Below are 27,962 nucleotides of genomic sequence, written 5' to 3' on the forward strand. Positions count from 1 at the left end.
GAATGCCTGACCTGATTTGTTTGAAAATGTAAAACGTAAAAAACGTATTTAAAAATAAACTGTAATATTTTATTCATTAAATATAACCCTAAAAAATGTACCCCACTTTTGAAACAGAATTGGAAACAAACAAAATAATAGTATTCCCCAAAAATTATTTAAATTGATCTAACATCAAAGCAATGCCCACCTTTTCTGCAAATAAACTTCCTATCCCGTAATTTGAAAATAAATGAATAACTATACACCCAAAAATACACGAACCTCCAACATTAAAAAAAAATTCTTACAAAAATGTAATCCAAATAAATCATTGAAAACAATTATAGAAAAAATATGACTTCAATCATTTATAAATAAACCATTACTCATCCGAACCCACAAAATGATCCACTACCAATATAAAAACACCAAAAGATAACAAAAATAAAGTTAAAACATTCAAATTCCATTAATTCTACATGTATTAAAGACAATGATATATTAGCAATTTTTACAATAATATTAAGGACAACCATAAATTCTTTGATGTGGTGCTTTATGATATTTGTGGAGTCACAAAGGTTTTACCGCAATATGTGGTGCATTGATATCTAATATTCGATATTTAGGTAGCATCCTCTTGTGCCTCTAGGTCCATATTAACTTAATTGTCTGGCCCCTTGTTAGCCTGAGCCTGCTAACTGATTGGTGTGGGAGGTTTTCCACACACTTCAGAATTTTGACAGTTTGTTGGCTTCCAGAGGAAGAGAGTCCCCACTCAAACTGGTGATTCTCCTACTCTTAGTGATTTCCTCCTTTTCACACGTGACATTTTGCCTCACCCCTCACACTAGTTCTTCCAGAAGACATATTCCCCTGCCTTTACATGGAGAGCCATTACTGTCCATATTTCTTGGATAATTGAAATCAGCCCCCACCCTCCAACTGCATGCAAGTCCAAGAGAGGCACTCTAGTTCTGAGCTGCACATCCGGCAGCCATAGTTCAAGACTAATGTTATTAGCGTCAAAGCAGACTAGCTTTTCCACTCATCACAATGCTCAATCCCCAGAGAATCAATTTAGGTATAATAAGTGAATAAAGAAACTCATGAATTGTTATGGAGATTTTTTTTAATTACAGAAAAATCCTTTCTTTTTTAAGTGTGTAAATATGTTCATGAAAATAGTTTCTAATAGTGTATTTGTTAGTTGTAACTGTTTTATTGTACCTATCAATTTATGGCAGCAGTTCATACTCTTGTGTGGATTTCTAAGCTTTTAAATTAGGAACAGCAGTTATTACCTAATGAAATTGGTGCTAATTTTATCTATTTTAGAAGGATGTAAAGCTGACCAGTACTCAGCTAGAATAAATTTCCAGTTAAGGCTGGAGTGACTTGACTGGATGGGCTCTCAACTCATTCCACCAAGATATCCTCCTATCCTTACAACAGTGATATAGCGGTCATTGTGCAATTGTGCACCTCAACACTTTTAAAAAGATTGTTGAAAATGAGCACACTAATTTCTGGATTTGATGTGCTCCAACCAAGTTTGTAAGTAGTCAGAATATCTTTGGATCTGGGACAGAGAGACAATTGTTGGTAACTGCATTCTGCATGGACTACAGTACACATGTCATGTAGTACAGTTGAGCAATAGATAGTGAAAACATAGTAAATACATGTAGAAACACATTTGGGACATTATATGTATTAATGCTTTTACAAAATTATATTTTCAAATCTTAGGGGATTTATGAAATACCAACATGCACTTCAGTTAATATACTTGAAGTATTTTAGACACATTACCCAGTCTTATATTTTAAAATATAAAACCTCCCACCTATTATGTGGAGGTAGTCAAGTCAAGTATAAACTTTATTCGGTTATCAGATAAAAACAACCATAAAAAGTACAAGTAAATCATCATATTTCAGAAAGGTTACCTTAAAAAGCACAGTTCAAAATACAGAGATAAAAAAGTATGAAAGTCTTGGTTTCATTCATTTAGACGATCGTTTTACGAAATCTAACAACAAATTTAAAATATACAGATAAAGATGTGACAGTTAAAATATTATCTAATCTTTGTAATTCTAAAAAGGCAGGGCGACATTTATTAAATTCCATATTCTTCAGTAAGGGCACAATCCATCTCCTCCTAGGATTTGTGTAAAATCTACAGAAAAAAAGTATGTGAATGTCTGACTGCTCAGACAAATCATCGCAAGGGCACTTAGTAAGTTGTTTCGACCAAGTATTCATAACAGGGAAGCTAAGGGATCTAAACAACAGATTTAATCTGAAACGCGTCAGTAAGAACCTCTCAAAGTCACTCATTTTCAAGCTAATATAAATTGCATATAATCTGAGGTCACTATTAGTTGGTGTGTGATCACAGTTTTTTTTATATTTCTGTGTTGGTTCTTAGATCGCCCAAATACCTCATACATATACCCTTAAAGATTTTCCTTGAGACGTGACTCATACTTAAGGGATCGTCGTAATATTCCCGGTGGCCTATGTTCGTAAGAAATGTCATCACATATCTTAGCCACCCCACCTAACCAGCGTTACCCAGATTCATTACGTCCCTTAAAATAGAGCGATTAAGGGCACATTCCTCAGTTGTCCAGACCCTGTGCCAAAAAAGGATTGGAGCAACCCTGATAATGTCCTCTAAATAGGGTTCCCCTAATTCTGCATGGCAGACATATGTAGATACACTATCAGGAACTGCTAGGAGGAATTTCAAAAAGGTGTTCTCAACCACCTGTAGTGGTTTCACATTCATGTGCCCCCATAAACCCGCTCCATATGTGGCAACTGCCACACAAGTTGCTCTATAAACAGTTAAAAGCTCCCCTATTGGTTTTTTTCCCATCCTTCAGCTAAAAGTTTTCAGAGCCATGATAGATTTACAAAACATTAGTCTCTTGGTTTGAATTGCATCATTCCATTGACCCGTTTGGTCAAAAAGTACGCCTAGATATGGAAAGGTGGATGTATGTTCAAGGGGTCTTGAACCAACATATATTGTTTTTTCCTTTTTCTGTTGCCGAGGGCCATAAGTCATGCAAAAGGTTTTAGAACAATTAGTTTTCAAGTCAAGGTTATTCATGAAGCCTGTAAAACTGTTTACCATTATTTGCATGGCCAGCGGTGTCCTGGCCATCAAAACTGCGTCATCCTCGTACAAGAGTGCAGGGACAAACCTTTTACCAACAAGCGGCATATCCCTGCACCCCTCTAACAATGTTCTTTCAAGATCATTAATATAAATAGTAAAAAGAAAGGGAGCGAGGACTCAGCCTTGCCGCACTCCTCTTGCAATGATAAAAGGGTCAGTGCACTCTCCGTTTTTCCCATACCTGACACGGGCAGTGGCCCCAGCATAAAGTTCCCTAAGGAAATTAATTATGTCTTTCTCAACCCCTAGGTTCTGAAGAACCATCCATAATTTATTATGGGTGACGCAGTCAAAGGATGACGTTAAGTCAACAAATGTTAAAAACATGCGACCACCCTTTGCCTTAGCGTATTTTTCTAGGAGTACGTGCAAATTAAGACATTGATCGATAGTGCCCAGGCCTTTCCTAAAGCCATACTGAAGGTCGCTAATTATAGAATGTTCCTCAGCCCAGGATTGCAGTCTATTTAAAATAATTTGGCCGAAAATCTTAATGGTAGAGTCAAGGAGGGAAATAGGGCGATAACATTTACAACTGGATCTATCCCCCTATTTATATATTGGGACAATTATTGACTCACGCCATAAGGGTAGCAAGCCATTTGTGCAAGATGCATTAAAAAGTTGGGTGAGCAGTGGGCCCCAAAGATCCATGTTGCACTTATGAAAATCAACTGGAACGCCATCAGGGCCGGGAGCTTTCCCTCCTGCGCTTTCTTTTATGCTCACAGCCACTTCATGCAGGGTGATGCCAAGTTCCAGCTTAGTCCTAGACTGTGGTGAATCAATACTTATAGCATCCTCAGTTGGGGCTTGATCCATATCACTGTTGGCACGATAAAGTTCTTGATAATGCTTAACCCACTCATTATCTGAGATAGCTATTTCTACCCTGGCCTTCGTATTATCGCTGAGAAGGGGTGCATTTACTACCTTGCAGAAGGCCGCTGAATCTTTAGACTTGGACGCCTCACATAATGCATCCCATGCTTCCTTTTTAATAGTGTCCTTCCTCATCCTCAAAGTATTCTTGTAGTTCTTCCTTAGCACTTTTATTAAATCAGTTTCCTGTATAGGGCATTTAATGTGAGCTTAAGTTTAGTATAGCTTTTGGTACAGGCTGTATCAAACCAGCTCGTTTGTTTTTCATTAATACTTTTTAACTCTACCCAAAGACTATTCTTAATCTTTTCTGCAATAATCTTAAAATATGAGGTAACCACCTGATCATCGGCATTTTCCTCAAGACAAGCTTTCATACTTAGATTACATGTCGTTAAAATCTTAGCCATAAAATCTTCTGGTACCACTTTGCTCCATTTTAAGGCATAACCATTCTGACGAGCCAGATCAATGTTCCTCACTTGCTCTATTTGGTGGGCATGATTTAGGCCAGACTTTACCTAGTTTTGTTATCTCCACGCTTAGGGGAAATGGTCATTCAGAGGGTTGTCCAGACTTTTAAACTCTTGGACCTTCCCACCATTCCTGGCCGAGATTAATACAAAGTCTATAGTAGTATATGCTCCTCTGCCATAAAACATTGGGCAAAAAGGGACATTACTGCGGCCAATTTTATTTGCAAACCCCAAATCGCATGAAAAGATTATCTCATTTAGATAGTCCCCATTGATGGTATGTTCAAAATGACTTAAGCTGGTCGACTTATCCAGCATTAAGCCACAGGTGCCATTTTCCCCACGTTTACACAAGGAGCAATTAAAATCCCCACCCTAAATGACACAAACTGATTTAACTCTTGCTTCTAGTAAACACTTAATATCTTTGCCCAAATTTTTCAATGTTTGTTCCATGGCATCCACCAATACATTATTGTAAAATTTGACAATGATCATATGTAGCTCTAAGTCAATCACTATCCGAATTAAGTGATAGTACCTGTTATTAAAAACCATCTCAATATTACGGCACTTAAATAGGTTTGACACATAAGTACATTGTCCCCCTTGAGCTCTGCCATGTCTTGAGCCGATTGCCGGTGAATAAAAGGTCTTATAGCCGCACAAATGTAAGGCCTCTTTCGACCAAGTTTCCTGTAGACTTACTATGTCAATCAGGGTTACCCAGTCGCTATTTGACATTTTAGTTTTTTGGCCCGCAATGTTCCAAAATATTATCGACCATATTCCCTTTGAATGTGTAGCCTCCACCATGTTAACCCCTTAAGCGCTGCCGTCGGTCAACCGCCGACGGCAACGCTAGCTCCCCAGTGCTGCGAACGACCGTTGGCCGACGGGCCAGCGCTCGTTATTTGAACGTTCAGCACTGGGTGCTGAACGTTCGACGCAGCAAAGGAGTTAATAGTTTCACCAATGCCTACTTCAGCTATTGACAATGTGTTGACAGCATTACCACTGTTACCCATAATATCTGCACAGTCCTTGTCAAGTTCCCTTGAGTGTATTCTTTGTTCAGCCTGACTATTTTGTATTGCTTTACCATCTTCACCCAGGATCGGGCTTTCAGTTACAGCGGGGGCAACCAGGTTAGCACTATGATAACTATGCCCCAGTCAATCCACTCCCTCTAATCCTAGAAGTGTGTCAAAACGGTTAGCCAAGGGGATACTAAACTCGTTTCTATGTACATGAGTTGGTCCTCTATGTTGGTTTCCTCTCAAATTTAATGAAGCAGAGAGGGAGAAGTCAAGACCAGAGCGCGGATAAAAATAGCTCAAGTCATGACTTTGAATGCCACCATCACATATATAACCTTGCCAGTCACAGATGTACCTTACCACTCTTATGTCTCTAAAATTTACAATGATGCAGTCCCCCCTTAGTTCCTTCATTCTATGGCCCAGCCAACTCACCCTTCGGACAAACAATATTTCCGCATGTGTGTTACCCGGGAGTGGTCTGTTGTTATTAAGCCAAAACATAACCTTATGTTTCAGTTCACTGTAACTTTCTGCTTTACCATTATGTAACTCGGGGACCCCTGTCAGTATCATTGTATAAGGGGCTGAGTCGGGTGGTAAGTCAATGCGAGGGTACTTAGTTTTTTGGTTCTCAGTGCTAGTACTGCCCTGTACCGCATTTGTTATATCCTCAACTGGTACAGGTGCTCTATTACCCTTTACAACCCCTCCCCCAGTCTCTTTTACTCCTACCCTTTCTTCCACGTTCCTGGTCACATTAGGTTTTACCATATTTGTCCCGTTCTCTCTATTTGATGTTACAAGGGAAATATCTGATGTAGTATTAATGGACTCATGGACTATGCTAGTGTGTGATGCGGAGCCTAGGTTCTGTATACCGACAGCAAGAGTTCCAATATATTTGAATTGGCTGAAGCTGCCTGTTTGAACATCCCCAACTTCTCATTCATTACTTTCACTCTCTCAAGTAGAGGCAGCATTAAAGACTTTACTAGCTGCTCTATTTGTTCCAAGAAGCCTTCAGGAATTTGGAATATTTGGGATTGTCGCTCGGACGACTGCAAAGTATAAATACAAGCAGTACCACTAGACACTCGTGGGTGTGCACTACTTAATGATGCCTGAGTTGACGTTATCAAATTCCCACCTTTATTGGTTGTTTTAATTACTTTTGGGCATCTTCCCTTTTGCGTTCCACCCCCACGCTTTCTTTTACCAGTCGGTACTGGGGGCTGATGCTCGTTTTTTGGATCACAAGTCAGTAGAAACATTGGAAGGGCTCACTTCTATTGGTCTATCATCTACAGATGAAGTGCTATCGAATGTGGTGTTATCGAAATTACAGACACTGTGCCCAACAGTCCCTATAACCTCCGAAGATCTATCGCTATTAGATAACCGAGCACGTGGCTGTTCAGGTGTTACGGCTGACATAATCAAGCCCAGTGATGAACTTATAGAATGTATTAGTTCTAATGATAATCTCTTTTCAGTTAGGGCTATTTCATGCTCTAAAACTACCGCTGCTCTGGTTACAAACTGGTCCAATGTAACTGTAATTGTCCCCCAAATAGAGCCTGACACTGCTTTCCTCCCCTTCCCAGATCGCAGCGCCATTTCCCCAGCTATATAAATAACTTTGTGTTTTCAAGAAAAACATAGGGGCTAGTAGCAACAACAGGGTAACTGTATCCAGATCAAAATATGTTCATGAATACCAAAACAATAGTATAAAGTCTCACTTTGATGTCAGCGCGTTAGGGGGGTGGCCCAGCCCAGCCTCTGCCGGACTACGACAGCATTAGACGGTCCTGCCCTTGTCCCAGGCTTCTCCCGGCACAGTCCCGCGCTCGTACCGCGTACTGTAAAGAGTTTTGTAGGGGCGGTGGGCGGGCCTCGAGCACAGGTGATGGAAACACGGGCTCCTGGGACTTGGAGTCCAGTGGTAGCGTGCTCCTCTCGTCCCAACAAACACAGCGCGGGTCCTCTGCAAGGTCGCTCTCAGGCAAGGTCCCCCAACAGTTCAGTGAGCCTGATTTTAATATCCTTCATGGCGAAGCGGCACCCGCGGCAGCGGGTTGCCACGAGCAGTTATGTCGGGCGGTGGGCAGGCCTCAAGCACAGGTGATGGAAACACGGGCTCCTGGGACTTGGAGTCCAGTGGTAGCGTGCTCCTCTCGTCCCAACAAACACAAAGCAGTCCTCTGCAAGGTCGCTCTCAGGCAAGGTCCTCCAACAGGTCAGTGAGCCTGATTTTAATATCCTTCATGGCGAAGCGGCATGTGGAGGTAGTCATATCATCTACTCAAGGTGCATATCTAAGTAAAGGACACCAAAAATGATAAGTATATCACCCCCCCCCCCCCCAACACATTAACCAGAAACCTCTTTTCAGATGACTGAATATCTAAATGCAAATAAAGAATAAAGTGTAACAATGTGACCTCAATTAAATATCTTGGCACTGAAAGACTGTAAGGCAAAAGGGAACAGATGAGACGTATGATTACAAGGAGATGATGAGTCAAGTTCTAGGGGGTCTCCTGTTTAGGACGTCCCTTCCAAACACAATTCTTTATGGTTGGTAATATTGTTTTGCGATCCAGTTTCAAACCCAAAAATGTACCGCCTCCTTAAAGGAGGTGGTAAGCCATTCGGAAATGGGAAGGAGTCACCAAGGGACCTCTTCACCTTTTGAAAATGTTAAAAAAATATCTTTTTAATAGTAGGCAGTGGGCTCATGCACCACTGCCCACTCTTAAAAAATGAAAGCTAAACATTTATTTTTAAAGCAAACATAGACTTGATTGTCAGCAGGCTACCATCCCTGTGTTGGTCATCATTTCTAACGGGTCGCAAATTACAACCTACCTCATTATTATGCATGAGGGAGGACAATATGCCACCTACTTTTAACTTTTAATTGCTAATTTAGAAATAATACTTTAATACATTTAGAATAGTGATTACCAAATAGCGACTGAGAAAAATATAGTTATTTGGAAATCCCTATTCTACACTTGTGTACATCTGGCCTCAGAAGTTTAGCTCAGCATTGAAAATAGGTCCTCACTTTCTTATGCAATGACATTAAACTAAATGAGTACGTTAGGAAGGTTACAGCAGATATGTAAAGGAATTGAGTTTTCTATCCCGACAGGTACATTAGCATCTCCGATTGGCATTGTGAAGGTTACTAAATTGATATTTACGCCACTGAAAGGTATAATATTTAATTTGCCGAATTTTAAGTTGACATGAGCAGCCCATTAAATGCTCATGTTGCCTAGTACTAGTGTGCCTGCAAAGGCAATTGGGCCTGTGATTTTACAAGGCTCCAATCATTCTTGATGCGGTTGCAATGACCCAGAAAATATGACTACATTGTTATTGTATATAATGTCATTTTTTTGAAATACGATTTATGTATATTAGAATGCAAAACTCTCTTTCCTTGAACGAGGTTTCTTATCTGATGTATTGCAGATTTGCAGTTAACAGCAATATTAAAAAGACATTACTTGCGATATTTTAGTATCAAGCTACTAATGAGTCTGGAAAAAAAGCTAGCGTTAATGCTTAGATAAATTGGTATTATGCTATAGAAATGTGTTGTGTCGCTGCGGTTTTGATAATCGCATCGTCACAGATTGCTTGTCAATCTATCCCTTTAATTTACTTTCAATTCAACATTCGCCAGCAATTACATTACCATTCAGCAAACGGATGTCAAGATAGCAGGTACTGTGCCTGGTTGTTCGGGAATGGTATATTGTTTACTCTCAAAATACCTATGATAGAGTACAGTACTCAATAAGATTAGTTGCTAAAATTGTGCTGCTTAGTAGTATTCCAGTCTGGAAAGCTCTTTCTGACAGTATCTGTGAAACATCTGCCAACACAGCTGCCACTTACCTGCAGGAATTGGCAGCCTTGCCAAGTACTACGCATCAGGAGTTATTGTGACGCATTTCAGTGCCATTACCTCATCCCCCACTAAAATGCCATTGTCACCGATATATAGCTCCTCTGCGTATTGCTCGAGGTGCATTGCTTTCAGCTGCCTTGAGTAAAGCCAGCACTCATTTGTTTTATCGCTAGACATGCCACAGAGACCAAACCTCGTCTAGGCCCAGCTTGTTACAATTTATATACATTGTTTCTGGCGCATATCCAGAATGAACAACCATCAAATTGCCTCTGCAGAGACACACAGGCTCTGAGCTTCATACATCTCTTGAGACAAGTGTTCTGTACTTTTCACAGTCCTCTAATCCAGGGACAGACTGGCCTTTAGGGGAATCTGGCAGAATGGCAGTTTTTCAAAGTAAGGGTGTGCCAGTTTATGGCTGTTTTGGGGCGGCCTGCTTTACAATCACTAATTGCAACTTTTTTTTACTATTGTCGGCAGCAAGCAAAAACACATCTGGTCTCCCATACCTTGCAAAGCACCTATACAGCTTATCTTTACAAGTTTAAAACTGCCCTGATTTGGAAACGTGGGCCACTTTTTTAGTCCTCTACATTGATAATGGGTGTCACTTTTTTTTATGTCTGGGTCTATTTTCTCTCCCAGTCCAACTCTTTGCCAGTCTCAGGTTCTGATAGATTACTCATATAGATAAACTGGTACAACTGGACTGCAGTTCGGATTTTTAGATGCCAGTACAGTGGCCTCAGGATGTATGACGGTACGACACGTACCGTCACAAAGCGTGCTTTTACAACGCGTCCCTTACAACGCAAGTCGTTACCACGACTTGCGTTGGGGGCGCGGATTGAGAATAATATAATTTACTATTCTAACACCAGTCCCCGTGGACTCTAGGGAAGGTGTTGGAATAGTATATATACTATTCTTAATCCTCTAGCGCCTTCCAGCGCAAGTCGTGGTTACGACTTGCGTTGTAACGGACGCATCGTAAAAGCACTGCGGAGTAAAATCTGCGTCGTAAAGGATGTTCCCCGTGGCCACAGGTAGATTATTCAATGTTTAAACAAAGTAATCAGTGTGAGAGAAGCAGTCCTGTTCACTTAATCTTGCATTCCGTATAAATGATTACTTATGTCTTTCTGTGGTGTATTTCATTTTAATGTGTGACTCTCCTATGGTGCATAAAAGATGAACTGAGTTACAGCAAAAAAAAGATGAACTAAGTTACAGCTAAAGGTCTGTGTAAATTCATGATATGGGTGGTGTGCATTATGGAGAACGACTGAAAGATATAGAGCAGCAGTTTTTAACATGTGGTCGGGGAGCCCTGGGGGGTCCACAACACCTACTCATGGGGTCCGCAACTGATCGGAAAATTAAATAATATGAACGGGGAATAAATGCATATAAATAAAGAAGCACAATGTAAGAATGACATTTTTAAGACATTCTGTAAATTAGAAGGAATTTGAAATCGGAGGCTAAAGTTTAAGTTGGTATCCTAAAATTGAATCATGGGAGTGCAAGTGAATCGAGCAGAATGTAGTATAGTTGATCGGGGGCCTCAATTGAATTTAGAGAGGCTCGGATCTTCTAATTAAAGTTAGAGTTCCTATGTATTTGTGCATTAAATGAAATATAATTTGTTTATTTGTTTGCTAAATGTATATTGTTTTGAAGTTCAAATCATCAAAGTTGCTTAGGCCGGGGACCCTGGATTCCAATAATGATTCAGTGGGTGTTCCCAGATTCCAGTAATGATTAAGAGCAGGTCCACAGAAGTCAAAATGTTAAGAACCACTAACCTAGGGCGAGGATCAAGGCAATGTGAGCTCATTACAGTGCCCATTTGTTATCATAAAGGTGTTCAGACCACACCTCCATCAAATCATTGGCCTCTCTACTTGCACACAGAAAGACAGTAAACCCTTCCCTTCCATTAGTCCATGCCAGTCATGCAGTCTCTGTTTATATTTCACATTTTTCTTGATCTTGCGTTCCCTAAGAGTACATCCCTTGTTTGATGATATGCTTCTGCAGTTTTTTTTAAATGCAGCATATGACTGTATAGTGCAGACTGTGAACAGAGTTGCCTCTAGGTAGTTTTGCATGTTTAGGTTATGTGTGTGCATGATTACTCTGGAGTTGAAACTGAAGCCAATGGAAGTTTCACACTGTGCCTCTCGATGGGTCATCAAGTTTTGTCTACAACAGGCTTATCCAATCTGTACCCTTCTACAGAGCTCACAGATCGATTGTCACACATGCGAAAACTGTAAATGCCATTTTGCGTGAAGGAGTTAAACGGCTATTGAAACACTGCTGTATTTACAGGACAGAGAGTGTGGGGGTGTTCCTGCGTGCGTGCGTGTGTGATAATGGCGAATGGGATACCATAAGAATTTTATGTAGAAAGACAGTAAAAAGAAAGTAGTGGAGAGGAAAGCGATAAAAGGTGACATATGCAGATGGAGCAGCATTTCTGAAAGATGTGAGGAAAAGCGGGCATAAGTGGCTTATAGAGTGAAAAGCTGCGCATTAAATTGGTATGTAGGAAAGAACAGAAGCGGTTGAGACACTCTGAAGAACAATATACTTTTCATAGGCCTAGAAGTTTACAATTAGCAGTCTAATAGTCTCAGATTGTTAATATTGTTTTAATCTGTTTATTCACAGTGCAATCATTGGTACTCACTATTGATCTGATACTACTAACAAGCATTAGCAAAGCCAGTGGGGCTGGCTAATTTCAGACATATGTTCATTGCTGCGTAATTTCTGAATACAGGAGAATAAAATTAATTCACTCATACAGTTTATTATACGCCACGCTGAGAATCATAATGTGTTACATTTTTACCATTCGTCATTGCCTAAAAAATGTCTGACCATCTTAACTCAAACTAGAGCTTGAGTGTGAATGTGGAACCAGACACCAATCCTGGTACTTACAAAATTTGGTATTGTTTAACAAGATGACATTGTTGGACCTGTCAGCCGTAGGGTGGTCTTCCTCCAAGCTTTTTGCCTTTACCTCCTAATTTTCTGAATGAAATTCTGCTGGCAGTAGAACTCTGTGCACTTTAACACTGCTAAATAGTGGTAAAGTGCTATTGCTCACTCCCTGAATTATGGTAAAATTGGCTTACACCTGATTGGTATATTTCATTTACTTACAAGTCACTAACAAAGTGATAGACCATGTACTCATGGCCTGTAAAGTCAATGCTATTAGTGGGACAGCAACACTTACTGCGCCACCCACTTAAGTAGTCCCTTATACATGTCCCAGGGCTGCCATTGCAGCCCGAATGCAGTTTTAAACTGCCAATTCAGCTTGGCTAAATAACTCCCTTGCCAAGCATTAAACTCCCCTTTAATTGCATATAAGTCACCCCTAAGGAACACCCTACTCAGTCCATAGGACAGGGTGCAATACAGTGCTTTAAATAGGTCTTTACTGTCTGGTAATCAGTTCCAGCACCTTTTTATTTTGAGAAGGAAAGTACCGGCACTTCTCAACAGAAATGTAATAATTTTAATTGAAGAGTACCAGCACTTCTCATAAACAAGCAGGTACTATGGTACACAATACCCGCACGTCTATTTTTCCATTTCAAGCACTGGTGCAAAATAATTGAAAATTGGTCATGTACCTTTAACTTTTGCACGTTCTGTTAGTTAAATACTTCTAAATTCGTTTTTCACTACTGCGAAGCCTACCTCTCCCATAGAATAATATTGAGTTGCTTTCTTACACTTTATTAATTGTACACTTTTGATTGGGAACAGGTAGAATTTACTTGTTTGGTGTGCAATACATTGTAATTTAGAATCCTCTTTAATGATAAAGTCGGATTTTAAATTACAATTCTGAAAATAACACTTTTAGGAAGTTGGTATTTTCCTGCATGAGCTATTTCATGCCTGTTCCCAGGCCCCATGACTGGGTGTAGTCGGCAGGTAAAGTACAGGGATGGATCATCACAGGCAGGATGGGTGGAAGGTGGAGCTGGGCGGAGCCCCACTTACAAACCCATAGGCTGTGCCCTGCCTTCCCTCATAGGACTTCACACCACTTCATTGTTCAGGCAGCCATGCTGGAGCCAGGGAAGGCAGGGAACTCCAAGTACTTCAAAGGGAATTCTCTGGAAAATGCTCTCCTTTCAAAGAAGGCCCTAGGTATAAAAATAGGACCATTAGACCCACTCTTCAGTTCACTTTATGGACCTGTGGAAGGACTCTCAGAGGACTGCCTTCTTCTATGTCCTTCAGAAGACTGATTTTACTGCAACTTGAATAACAGCTTTGCTGACTGATGCCTGCCTTGAGCCCTCAGAGGCCTGCCCTGCTGCTTGAGCCCTGTTCCACTCCTTGAAACAAGGACTACTATTGTGACTCCAAGAGCTAGTTGTTTGGTGTCCTGGGGCCGCATTACACATGCAGCGCATTTTCCTTCATTGCGCCGGGCTCACCTTTGAAAAGGTGTGCCAGTTGCAATGAAGGAAAATGCATTGCATTTTGGGGAATGCACTGCCCCCAGAGCAGCTGCAAAATGGTGCTGCCCTGGGGACAGCGCATTCACATAAAAAGCAAGGGAGTGGCAGCTTTAAAGCCTCTGTGTTTCACTATGCAGGCACCCGCCTGCACTTTTAAAAAGCAATAGAGATCCCCTTGCAGGCAGGTGCAGTCAGTGACAGAGGGCTGCTCTGAGGAGGCGCACTGACAGTGTGCCAACCTTAAGGTGGTAAATTGTCAGTGCACCTGCTGAAGACTTCTTTGCTTCTGCGCTCACGTTGGTAATATGGTGCGGGTGCAGATGCAGAGGGATTCCCTCATTTATATGGGGGTCGCCCGCATGCAAATGAAGCCATACACCTTTGAAGATGGCACTGGGCCTTTACGTGCACCATTGCTATTGGTATTACAAAACAGGCCGCACAAGCGTCTGCGGCCCCTTCTATAATACCAAAGCTCCACAGGAGCATGCAAAGTGGAATCAAATGCCTATTGCACCAACGAGGCCCCTGATCAGAGCCTCAGGAACCAAAAATTCTTCAACAAGCTTGAACCCATACCTGTGCCCAGGCTAAGTGAGTCCCAACCACCCAAGCAGTGCATCCTCAGTCCAGAACTCTTGTGAATGGCGCAGAAGGTGCTCAGATAGCCAAAGTCAAAAAGTTGCCTAACAACTAATCTAAGAACCGAGAGGAGACCAGGACCAGCCTGCTTATCTATCCACCTAAGGTGCATTGCCGGTTGGCCTGACTTAGTGGCAACTCCCTCTATGTTCTTCTCCGTTGCAGCAAATACTGTTCAGCGGTCTTTCGTAGAAGGGATATCCGTCTCATGCAGTCCTTGTGAGCTTCAACCTCCAACTTCGTCCCTCTGGAGATTTTTGACTTCCAAAAAATGAATGAGTCTGAACATGGAAATCTTCACCACAACTTCATCCAGTGGCCCCCTGATAATGATACCTCTTCGTCAGGCATTACCTGCAGGCTTGCCCTGCTGAACTTCTACCTTCGTAGAGACTTTTTGCTGAAAATTGTACTATGTCTTAAGGTAAGAACAGACCGAGCCCAATCCACTTTTTGTATCCAACTCGCACTCCATCACGGTCAGCAATGTTTTTCAACTTTGACCTGGTCTTGCATGACTAGATGTCTGAGGTTGGTGCTTTGATCTTTTAGGAGCTAGTTTTTACTTGAAGCTTTAAAAATCCATAATTCCAGTTCTACTGATATGATTTTTGTCTTTTTGGTGTCAAATAATTTGTTAAAATGTACTCTATTTTGCTAAATTGGTGTCAGATTTTTGTGTGCTGCGTTTTTTCACTTTATTACTGTTTGTGTGCTGCATAACAACTTCACATATTGTCTCTTAGTTAAGCCTGACTGCTTTTGTGCCAAGATTCTAGAGAGTTAAACACAAGTTAATTTAGTGACTTTTGCAGTTCACGCTGACATGGATTATGGATGTTGCTTGAGTAGAGTTAACACCCTACACAACCAAGAACCCAAATTCTCACAGACCTAGTCTAAAACTGTCTTAGAAAGGCACTCTTTCTGAAAAGTAATTCCAAGAAGTAGTAACTTTCTAATTTCATACTTTTTGTTCACTTACTAATTTACCACTATTTGCTAATTCACAAAGAATTTCCATTAGTATACATTCTAATCCTACAATCCTCACAATGGTAAATACCTAAAACGAAGATACCTGACTTTCATCTATTTCTATGACTTTAGTCATGCAAAATGTACTCCTGAATATCTTAGGCATGTACAGGGACATCAAAATATATTTTTCTGGTTCATTTTTCTTTTGTTCATTATAAACATTACTCCAGTGAATGCCACAAATGTCAACACTCTTTTGTGAATTCCAAATTGAATGGCTCGCTTCCCACTTGCCATTTTCTGTTTAAATTAGGTGCACCTATAAGTGTCACAGGAACACCTAATTTACTATGAGCCTTATTCCGAGTTTGACAATCTACTTCTTGGACTGACATTGAAGGGGGAGGGAGGGATGCAGCTCTCTCACGGGCTCATTTTGACCCAGAGGACCCCATCAGACAGGGACCAGCAACATATTGAAGGGGATGGGGGCACACCTCCCTTCTCTGAGCCAATTTCTGCCCTGGGGAACCCATCCTGCGGGGTTGGGCATCATGTTTTGGGGGAGGGGGCATGCAGCCCTCTCCCCTGGCCAATTTCAGCCTAGAGGACCTTAATCCCAGGGGTACTGGTACAGTAAAGGTGAGTGCCTTGGTGCACACCCTTCATAGTACTGTTGGAGGCTGCAGTGGGGACCCCCAAGGCCCCCGCGGCCCCAGCCAGCTCTCAGCATCCAGCAGAAGCCTGCATTTCTCCTGCCTGCTTAGAGCAGCTTCTAATAATGCTCCCTTTGGGCAGTAGCCATTTTTATTTCCCAGCCACTATGGGCATGGAAACAGATTGTGCAAGTCCGATCCCAGCAGACAGGAGCATTTTTAAAGCACCTGCCATCTGGGAGTGGAGTTGGTGTTTGCACCCGCTAGGCAGAAGATTTAAACAAGCATTTGCAATGCAATAGGTCTCGCATTAGGAAAGTTTGAGCTATTGGTATTGTAAATGACAATTTTTTAATTTATGTGTTTGTTTTTAAAATAGCGAAATTAATAGCTTTGTCATTTGCAATGCCAATACTTATAACTTTCGCAAATGTGACACCTATAGCATCTGTAATGCAATATGTGTTGTATTTACGTGACTTCGATGTATTGATATAACAATGGCTTTTATTTTTTATCAATAATTAATACTCAAATAAAAGTTATTGTAATTTATAATGGCAATAGCGTAAACTTTTGTAAATAACTTTTGTGAAGATTATGTTCAGTGTATTTTATTGTGACGAAAATCCAAGAACAGAAGTGAAATATTAACACCTTTTTGTGACATTTGTAATAAAGCTTGAAACATTGAGAGAACATATTTGACCCAGTTGTTGTTGAATGGTTGCACAGATTGATGCTGTGGTGACGCTGAGTGATGCTGTGGCATTCAGTGATGCTGTGGGAGCGCATAGTGATGTTGTAGTGCCCCTGAGTGATGCTGTGGTGGTACAGAGTGATGCTGCGGTGATGCGATAGATAGAGTGAGTGCGATAGAAAGATAAAGTGAGTGCGATAGATAGGAGGGAGGGCGATAGATAGAGGGAGGGCGATAGAGTGAGGGCAATAGATAGATAGAGTGAGGGCGATAGATAGATAGAGTGAGGGCGATAGACAGACAGATAGATAGATAGACCGACAGAGTGAGGGCGATAGATAGAGTAATTATGTGGCGTGTAATTATGTGGCACTGAGTGGTATTTGGAGTGTATGTTGCGTTGAGCGCAGTGTAAATATGTAGCATAAAATTATATGGCACTGAGTTGTATTTGGAGTGTATGTTGCGTTGAGTGCAGTGTAATTATGTGGTGTGTAATTATGTCGCACTGAGTGGTATTATGAGGAGTGTATGGTGTATTCAGTAGAGAGAGGGGTGGTAGAAAGAGTGGGAGATAGAGGGAAGAGAGGGAAGTGGGAGGGAGAAGAGGGAGGGTGGAACAGAGAGAAAGAGGGAAGAAGAAGAGAGCGTGGGCGAGAGACAGAGGAAAGATGGAGAAAGGGAGGGAGGGGGGATGGAGGGAGAGATGAGGGAGTTATTGAGTGAGTGTGTGTGTGTTTTTAGTTAAGTTATGCTGAGTGTTTTCCAGGCACTTTCTGCACTCTGTAGTAAGATTAACTCAAAGCCTTCAGGAGGAACAGGAGAAATGAAACAGAGGCTCAGAGACAAGGGAAAAAAACAGATATGGGACTGAGGAAGAAAGTGCAACCTTTAGGGATGGAGTGGTTTTCTCCAAAAAAGGTATTATCTTGTCTGAAGCCTGGGTGTTGCTGAGAGTTTTGTTCTGCGCATGTGTTTGCGTAGATCTCACATAAAGTGTTTTATGTCTGTTAATTAGTCCTTCTCATTAATACACGTAAAACGTTTTAGTGAAAAATAAATTATCATTTTATGAATCATTTGTTTCCTAATAGGCAGATACCCCATTAACATATGTGAAATAAAATACATACAATATTGCACATGAGGTGATTGCATATGGAGGAAGGAACTACATGTACCCACAGATGTCAGTGAGAAAAGTTCACTCGTGTGTGCATTAAATGTGGGCAGATCTATATTAGAAGGATAGAAATCTGACCAATGTAGGGTTTCCTCTGGTTTAATGTTGTACCTGATAAAGTGAAACAGAGAACCCAGCCGCAGAGCCAAGCTAAGCCCACCCCCTCCTCACCCGAGCTGTGCCCACTGGGCGGATATACTTGGACCACGACATCGGCGTTTGTAACCGAGATCGGTCATACACTCGTCACACACCGGCTGCCATTAAAATGCCATTAACCCACCTTAACCAGCACTGATCAGCATGGCACATGCTTCATTTACCTAACACAAAATATAGCGCTTCCGCGTCTAGTCAAGGGTGCCTAGCGCTACATAAATGTAATTTCAATGCAGTTCAATACAGCGCCTAGGCGGATGCCATCTTATTTCAGGAAGATTTGGAAATAGATGGTATTTCCAGGAAACCTGTTGTAAGCATATCGATGTCAACTATATCATGAGGCAAAGAGATGGTCACGAGACGTCCTCGGGTTCTGGGAGGCGTGTGCTGACTCCTGCCTGCCGATGTACCCGTGGGAGAAGATACTGCATCGACGCACAATTTAAAATGCTGGAAGAGAGAGGCTTAGATGGAGAGCAACGGAGGCCTGGGTGGGTTAAACAGAGAAGGGCAGAGAGAGAAACAAAGAGAGGTAGAAAGGGGAGGTAACAAGAGAGAGAGAGAAAATGGGCAAGACATGCAAAAAGAATCGGAGAAAAAGAACAAGGGAAGTAAGACACATATGGAGCTCGATGTTAAAAGGCGAGAGTGTTAGATTGAGAGCGAAGAAAGGGTAAAATGGAGAAAGTGAAATATGAGCAAAGAGAAACAAGTACGGGAAATGCAAGCGGCGGGGGGGGCGGGGAGCGGATCCCTTTGAATTAGCTCATGGCCTCGAGGCCGTGAAAGTGAAATCCGAGTAAGGCTGTGTGCGGGGAGAGAGAGGGGAGGTGCTGGAGCTGGGGAACAGATGGCCGTGAAGCAGGGGGCGGGGCAGCGGAACCCTTTGATGTGGCCTGGCGGCCGTGAAAGGAGAAATGCTGCTGCCATGGGGAAGGCTTGTGCATGAGAGCAGATCACGTGACTGTCCAAAATCCGCTGGCCTGAAGTAGTGGTTCAGCGGCATTAGACTCACAATTCATTCCTTGCAGAATAGAATAGGCGAGACCTAAAAATGCTCCTGTCAAGCAAGAGCAAACACAGGTTTCTCTGCCTGCACTGCAACTGCTATGTCTGGGATGTGGACATCCGGGGACTTAGCTACTGAATTACCCCCCCCTCCCCCGTAGGTGCTTCCTGGAGCCATTGACAGTTCATGGAGGGGGTGCCACGCGGCCCTCCTCCCTTATAGGAATTGGCTCAGGGGGAGGTTTCCCCAGGACCTTTTCAGTGTGCTTTAGTTATTCTTATAAATGAGCAATCACAGGAAATGCCAGCACGAAGTGGTTCAAAGCATCTTGTTGGACCCGGGCCTTTATGGCAGGTTCACCCCTAAACTTTTTGCTTTGTGAGTATGAATTGGAGGTAGTGATTTTTTGGTTTCTGCGCACTTTCACTGTGTCCCAGTGGAAAGTGCGTGCACACTCTGGGTGCGTGGAGTAAGGTTGGCCTGCCCTCCCATAGGAATGCATGGGGAATGTCTGTGTCCCTGGTAGTTCCTGATGCGTGAGGTGTGCATGCTCGAATTTGGTATGTGCTAACTCGTGAGAGTGAATGCTTCGCAATGATGTATGTGGCATGAGTGTGTCTTGTGTACAAATGCCACTTCTAGGAGTTGGCATATTAATGTAAAATATGCCTGGCGTGTGATTGGCTGGAGCTGGCTGGTGAGCCTGGCTCCAGGAAGGCTGGATGGGTCTGCCCGGTGGTGAGTGTGAGATTAGCATGTTGATGGCTGGGGAGGGCTGCACCTGGTCCCTGATGGGCCTGGACTATCCCCACACAATGCTGGCTCCGCCCCCTGTGGTGCGACTGATGACCCTAGCCCTGCCAGTGAATGAAATGGGTGGTTGAGCTATCAAGAGTGCTCCAAAACCAGCTGCGACTGGTTTCTCCCCCACCCTGCACCTACAGACAAAGGATTTAGTGTATACAAATGGGGCTGTGTCCCCACTGAAACTGTTCTCTTCCAGGATCCTGCCTGAGGGGGCTGCTGCTGTTGCTGGGCCAGAGGACCGCCACTTGGGGTGTCTCCCTGCCTGGAGACCCAGTGAGCTGGCTCTGGGTCCAGCCTTGACCCCTGCCTACCTAAGAACCCTGCTGGACTTTTGCCAAGCGCCTGGAAGCGCTTCATCTCTCCCCTAGCGCCTGGGAGCGCGTCGCTTGGCCTCTAGCGCTTAAAAGCGCTTTATTCTGCCCATCTGCTCTTAAGAGCGCTCTGGGTACTTTGGCCGGTGCCCACCCGGCTTTTGCTGGCCTTGCTATGCCCATGATTTATTTTCGAGTGCCCACCTCGATTCCTTGAGTAATTTAACCCAGCCGGTGCCCACCCGGCGTTGCCCCTCGGAAATCACTGCCGCAGCACCGGGCCGAGAAGAAGGAGCTGCCGCGTCACCGCAAGCCGCGCTGGGATTGGCCCAGCCGGCTGAGCCTCCCGCCGCGTCATCGGGGGAGGACCGGAGAAGCAGGAAGCAGCCAGCAGCGTCGTGCCGGGGCCCCCGAGTGAAGAGGAGCCCCGCCCGCGGCCCTAGCAGAGGCGTAGACCTACGGAGACCCGGTGAGTGAGGCAGAAGGGAAGGGAGAGGCGCCGGGACACATTGTCGGTGTCCGCCCCCCCCGTAGCGTGATCTCGCGCTCATTGCTAGAGTAAAGCCACAAGTGCTTCAAGGGGGCATTACCAGCATCTCGAGTCCCCCAGAGGGGGTGACTCCCAACAGAGGTGCCCACGTGTTCTAGGGTCCCCCGTGAGGGGCCCCACCACCCCAGAAATCCGCACCTTGGTCGATTGAGAGCCCGAGAGGCTCAGGGGGCATACCTTTGTGGACGAGCCCCCCCCCCCGAGCGGGGCTCCTGCATTGCGCGGGACATGTCTGGTCTATTTAGAGCCCACGAGGCTCCAGGGCCCCACAGTTGTTTATTGAGCCCCGAGAGGCTCACAGCCCAGATTTGTTATTCGAGCCCTGAGAGGGGCTCCCAGCGCCACAGGGACCCTGCGAGCCCTGAGAGGCTCGAGTGCCACTTCGCGTTTACGAGCCTGAGAGAGGCTCAGCAGTGCCAGTCTTGTAGAGCCCAGCAAGGCTCTTTGGGGGACAGTAGATTTGGCCAGGGTCTGCGAGGCCTCAGCATTGGCCCTCATTATCTACACCAGTTGCCCAGCACTTTGTGGGCAGCTGCCACGTTTAGGCCTACCCTGACTTTGGGACACAGGGCGACCTAGCCCCAACAAGGCCAGAGGGCCTAGGGACTGCCACAGGTTGTGGCTCATGTGAGTTTTGCGCAATTGCTCGTGCTTACACCTCTGAATGTGTTCTTATGCATCATGTGTTTTTCCTTGTTTTGACACCGCTGAATGTAGGCTCTGGATCAAGTGTTTTCTTTGCATACACCTCTGAATGTTTTCTGATACATCATGTGTTTTCTTTCCCTACACCGCTGAATGTTAATGCATCATGTGTAATGTTCCTATGCTTATACTTAGGTGGTTGTTTTTCTCCTAGTACAGGTGTTGCTAGTGAGGTCTTGGTTCCCTGCGCAATATTTTCCTAAGGTGGTTAGGGTTGTGTAGGAGGTACTTATTCTTTACCAGTAATTACTGGTTGTGTGCTAATTTGTGCTACATTTTCTATTTGGTTCTACAAAGTGTTCTATGTGCTAATTACTATTCCTAAAAAGTGATGATTCCTGACAGTGGTCCAGGTGGCCCTGCCTTGTAAATATCCCCTGTAAATTCTGCCCGTGCCTGTTGGCACATTGTAAAATGTGTGTTCTTATCTAATGTCTTTTGGTATAATACAAAGGCTATTATTTATATAACCTTGTGTGGAGTTTCCTTTGTGGTGGGCCTTGGGTGTTGTTGCTGGGTGCGCGCGCAAACACTTAACCTACATAGCCTCCAAGTTTAGCCTGGCTGCTCGCGGCACGTTACCTAGAGGGTGAGCAGGGGTTATCTTGGTGTGTGACTCCCTTGCCCTGACGTGGAAGTGGTGGTCTCTGGCTGACGTTGGCGCAAGCCTTGGCCAGCCAGAGATCCCATTTCTAACATATCTCTTGTTGTGTCTCAATGTCAGAAAGTTCCTCATTGAAGATGATCAAAGTCAAAGATCACCACAAAAGTACCTAACAAACCAATTGAACTGGGAAATTCGATTCCTTTAGCGTCATTAACGTAGTAAATAGTAGGACAATTAATTTATTTTCTGAGGAATTAATGTTTGTCTTTTGAAATGAATAGGAAGGTCAGTAACAGTAACTGTACATCATTTTTTATTACATTTATTTCGAATATTTCAAAACGTCACTATTGAGATGACAGAGCATTTGACTGGAGTTGTTGCATTAAGGCCCGGATTCTGAGTGGCTGGATGAGACTGAGGTGTCAACTCACCCAGTAAAGGAGATTAATGTTTTTTCTGTGAGCTCAGCTGGGAGGGTTGTGGCACTTCAAGAGTGACTCCAGTAGTTACTCAGTGTGGGAATCACTTACAATTTCAAGTTTTATGCTTGAAAATTAAGAATTGCCTCCCGATTTTAGTGCTTTTTTACCTAAATTCAACACACGTATTAAATTCCAATATTTTTCGATCTGGTACATTTTAGCAGGTTTGAACTGTTGATATTTACCAGTGAAAAATGGTGAGTCATGTGGAGGGTGCGGTATAGATAACACCGTTTATTCTTTTGATCTGTTTGCACATGGATCGGAATTTATGGGCCCACTCAGAATCTGGACCTAAGAACAACACCACATAATTAACAACATTTGGATATTTTTCAGAATGACTTGTCATAAATGAATGAAAAACCAGTGACCCTCCCTTTCATAAATATTACAATAGTGCTTTGGTAGAGACAATAAGCTATTTTATTTTATTTTTGTTAAGCGCAACCATGCCCTGAACTACATTGTGGTGCTGGAAACGACAAAAACATACATTAACTCCTTCATCTCATTGAAGGAGTATGTAGCAAGATCTTTAATGATTTGCAGAAATGTAGGAGATCTTGGATAGAAAAGAGAAAAGGCAGTAATGTATTCCAATGATGAGAGGCCTGAACTCCTAAAATATCTGCATTCGGTACATGCATGTTTAAACCTCGGTATAATCAGTAGATTGGAATCCGCAGAGTGCACTGGCTTGGCAGGTTGATAAGGCAGAAATGTATCTTAGAGGTATATCGGTCCTTTTTCTGTGAATGGCTCTGTGCACCAAGCAAAGGGATTTAAAAAATACTGTTTTGGGTACAGGGAGCCAATAGAGTCAATATAAGGGTGTAAAACATTGAAGTCAAGCACAGGAGGGACAGAGCCAGCGAGCAGCAACATTCTGTATTCTATAGAGGACCTTAAGCATATGGTCTGGAGCCCCAAAAAACAGTGAGTTACCAAATTCTAACCTTAATATGATGGTTGATCGAAAGACCAATGGCCGAAGATGTTGTGTTGGTAATGGTGCTGTAAAGACACGGGTTAACCCAATGAGTCGCTGGGACCTGGGTGAATAATTGATACAAACAAGGTGGTCCCAGATACTAAAGCAAATAAACCTTGACTGAGTAGCTTAAATGAATTCAAAGAAATTATAACAACATTGTTTTTATTCACAACGTGTATCGTAAAAAATTATTCATAAAATACATCCATAAAATAATCACATTTAATGCCCCTAAAAGAATGGACGGGGAAGGGTAGTGTTGGGATGGTGAGGGTACTGAATGGGTAATCGAACAGTGGTCACTGTGACCTTAATATACCAGAGATAATGATTAATTGGCAAACTGAGAAAAACAAGTGTCTCTCTTATTTTCAGCCTCTTCCATGAATTATCATTTGTGATTTTGTTTTTTGGAGGCATGAGTTTGTTCTAATTTACTAATGAATTGTTTTTCTCAGTTTGCTAATTAATCATTTTATGAATAATTTTTTACGATACACGTTGTGAATAAAAACAATGTTGTTATAATTTCTTTGAATTCATTTAAGCTACTCAGTCAAGGTTTATTCGCTTTAGTATCTGGGACCACCTTGTTTGTATCAAGTGTTGGTAATGGTGGCTGTCTGATGCAAAGTCCTAAGCAATGCGAAGCAAGAGAAAAAGACCATATCGAAGGCTGCTGAAAGGTTTTATAAGACAGGGGAAACAAGATACACTAGTAACCGATTACAAATATGAATAGATACATTGCACAGCTGACAAAGAGGCATACATACCAAAAGGGAAGACTTGGACGTTTTTATTTGCCGAAAAAAAATACAACTGCATGTTGACATGCTGAAGATTCTTTTTTTAAACAGATTTAATTTAATTTGTTGGTAAAATGAACACCCTGAATTGATTTTGAATTCATTTTCGTCTCTCTCCAGATCTGTTGGAGACCCAGCCCTTGCAGGAAGCGGATGAAGAAATGGCTACCGATGTCGACTTTCCTATTCTCTCGGAAGAAGAAAAAGAAGAGCTGAGTGCAGAGGTGGTGCAGGTGAGGTTTGGCAGCGATCTTACTTTCTCGCGTTATTACTTTCTATTAACTTCCCTCCTTCCCTGCATTTGAGGGCTGTTATTAGCAGCGAACAAGATGCACTTATAATGTCTTTAAGTAAAATCGTTATCGACTAGAATAGTTTAAATTGATTCGTGTAATCATCGCCCCCTTAAATGAGGAGCTGAAATTAAAGGCTGTATCACTTAAGAAATAAAAGTCTTTTTAAGGTAAATCACCTATAATTTAAAGTTCTATAATTTAAGCAGGAAGACTGCCAAGTATAGTTTTGAATGCTTTTATTTCTTGAATAAAGGCGATGTGCACCTAAAGGCAAGAAGTAATTTGGCCAGTAAGTAGGCTTGAGTTAAATGATTTTTTGTTTCATGACATGCACCACAACCCAATCTTTGCAAATAACACATAACAAACAACACTGCAGTAGGAGGCCCTGCCATAAATCAGGCATGGTCAACATGGACCATTAAGGCTGAAACTGGACGGAGTTTCAGGATCCCCACATGAGATGTGGCATGGATCAGGCTGTGATGGGCACTACCTAGCCTAAGTGCATCAAGATCAGAAGCTGAAGTAGACATCCTATGGCTAAGGGTGTCCTGAAGCCTTTTGTTCATATTTAATGGGGTTCCTGGATTTGCACAAACCCAATAGCGCTAGCATATACAGCATGAGGACAAAGAGCACAGGCTTTTCCGGACCATTCTTAGTTTACATTCTGGGCTGCTGAGACAAGGCTTCACTAGAACTACGAAGGTTTATTTACATACCATCCACAGAGAAAGGAGCAAGGCTTCGAAGCGGAGCATACAATGTGCTTAGAGCATCTTTTGTTGGTATTTCTTATACATTGTGGAAGGGCAATAATTGCTTTTCATTTTCTTCTCCAATATATTTATTTATTCAGAAACAATGATTGAAGAAAGGTTTTGAAAGTGAAATAAACATTTGTATTGCATGGCATGCTTTTCAGTAAAATTCAAACACATTTTATCCTCTCTCTGTTACACGTTGGCTTTAGCTCACTTAACACTGCTGGGCTGATGTAGGCAAAGTCGCGTGGGCCATCTGCGGAAGCATTGGAGAAGATGCATGCTCTGTGTGGGGAAGGAATTTATGGATGTGACTTTGTACATTTGAAGTTAAATTCAATGGATTGAATAAAAGCCACTTTCTTGCTGTGGGGTTATTTCTTCCTCCTCTTTTTTGCCCCCTTTCTTATAATAATAGCAATATTTATGCAAATATTATTAATATTAGCAATAATAATGTTATTCTCATTCATATCCCTATTCATATTCCTCTTATCCTCATCAATAATACTACTAATAATAATGAGGATACTAGTAATAATACTTATTTTTATTAATATTATTATTAACACAATTATTATGACTTTATTATTCTCATAAAAATTATCTTTATTATTATTATTATTGATAATAATAATAGTAATAAAAAATTGTTTCATGTAACATAGGGGTATTTATTGATGCTCTAGCATCTGCAAGTCCTTCAACTGTGAATTCTCATCCAATAAATGCAGATTGTGTTGTCTGTACATTTTGTAGTATTGAGCTTACAGCAATATTTGTGCTGCTAAAGAAATACCTCAATGTTGCTTCTTGATATTAAACATACCTACACCTCCTTTCCATTGCAGGAGCTGTCCACTATTTCCCATAATGTTTAAAATAATAAAAACGTGTTTGTATGTAGTCCTATTTTGTTAAAAATGAATACGTTAGAAGGGTTGACAACGTAATAAACTTGTTTTTATGTAGCACTTATTCAGTTAAAAATGAATACTAACTAACTGACTAACGTACCTGCCGCCACCGCCGAGAGTCATTTGCTGGCACTTACCTGAACCTACCTGTGCTGATATTCCTGCCGCCACCGCCGAGAGTCATTCCAGGGCATAAACAACTTACCTGTGCTGACGCCTTAGCCGCCACCGCCGAGAGTCATTTCTGGGCATTGGAATCCGCGCCGCCACTCCGGGGGACTACAACTCCCGGCAGGCCTCGCGGCGGCGCGTGGAGGTGACGCAACACGCGCCAGCGAGCGCTTCCAGGCAGCATAAAGGGAGAAGGAGCCCGGCAGAGCGGGGGAGACTAATGTACCTGCCGCCACCGCCGAGAGTCATTTGCTGGCACTTACCTGAACCTACCTGTGCTGATATTCCTGCCACCACCGCCGAGAGTCATTCCAGGGCATAAACAACTTACCTGTGCTGACGCCTTAGCCGCCACCGCCGAGAGTCATTCCTGGGCATTGGAATCCGCGCTGCCGCTCCGGGGGACTACAACTCCCGGCAGGCCTCGCGGCGGCGCGTGGAGGTGACGCAACACGCGCCAGCGAGCACTTCCAGGCAGCATAAAGGGAGAAGGAGCCCCGCGTCGCGGGACGCGAGCGGGACTCCCGGGGCTAAGCCCGGGCAAAGGGCGGGCCCTCATCGGCCAGAAGAGGCTGGGCTGGGCCAGAGGTCTTGGTTCTCGTCTTCCGTAAGTTGTGATCGTTAATTTTTACTAAGTCCGCCAATATTTTTCATTGCATGATGGCCACAGCTGCTACCAGTCCTGCTATTGCTGAAGTAGAAAAAAACGGGGGCACGTTAAACCTAACCCTGGATGATTATTTCCTTAAATCTGTTCCTGAGGGAAACAAGGAGCTGCTGTTAGCAGAGAGGAGGGCAGAACGCCGTCGTTCAATTGAACGTATTAAAAATAGAACCTTTTCCGAACCTATAATGTCTGTCACTTTGGATGATGACCTGAACTCGACAACTTATCACTAACTGCTAGTGTACCCTTACTCCTTAAAGAATGTCTAGCTCCCGCCGTGTCACCCACGCTAACCCAACAAGAGCTACCATTTGTGACTAATGACTCTGATAGCATAGTCAAAACTTCTAAAACCCTGATTTCACCTACAATCAGACCTGGCAAGGTTGTAAGAGGTAAAAGTTCGAGGCCATTGCCACATAAAATACATGGGCCTCCGCCACCCAAAAGGAGACGGAAAACAACAATTATGAATAAGTCAAAATTAAGTCATACCGAGTTTGGAAAAAAGGCGAACACTGCCACCAC

The 27,962-nt window shown here is 42.8% G+C and overlaps 1 protein-coding gene across 2 annotated transcripts in view; it reads left to right on the forward strand.

Moving 5' to 3' along the window:
- Positions 1–27,962, forward strand: part of TPD52L1 (TPD52 like 1) — a 1,161,028-nt gene that overhangs the window by 232,457 nt on the left and 900,609 nt on the right. For both annotated transcript variants that reach the window (XM_086925324.1, XM_086925325.1), the window contains exon 2: positions 24,737–24,849. In XM_086925324.1, coding sequence (XP_086781450.1) covers positions 24,737–24,849 — 113 coding nt within the window. The remainder of the gene's footprint in view (positions 1–24,736; positions 24,850–27,962) is intronic.

This window comes from Lissotriton vulgaris, chromosome 6 (assembly GCF_964263255.1).
Source record: "Lissotriton vulgaris chromosome 6, aLisVul1.2, whole genome shotgun sequence".
NCBI classification, from domain to species: Eukaryota; Metazoa; Chordata; class Amphibia; order Caudata; family Salamandridae; genus Lissotriton; species Lissotriton vulgaris.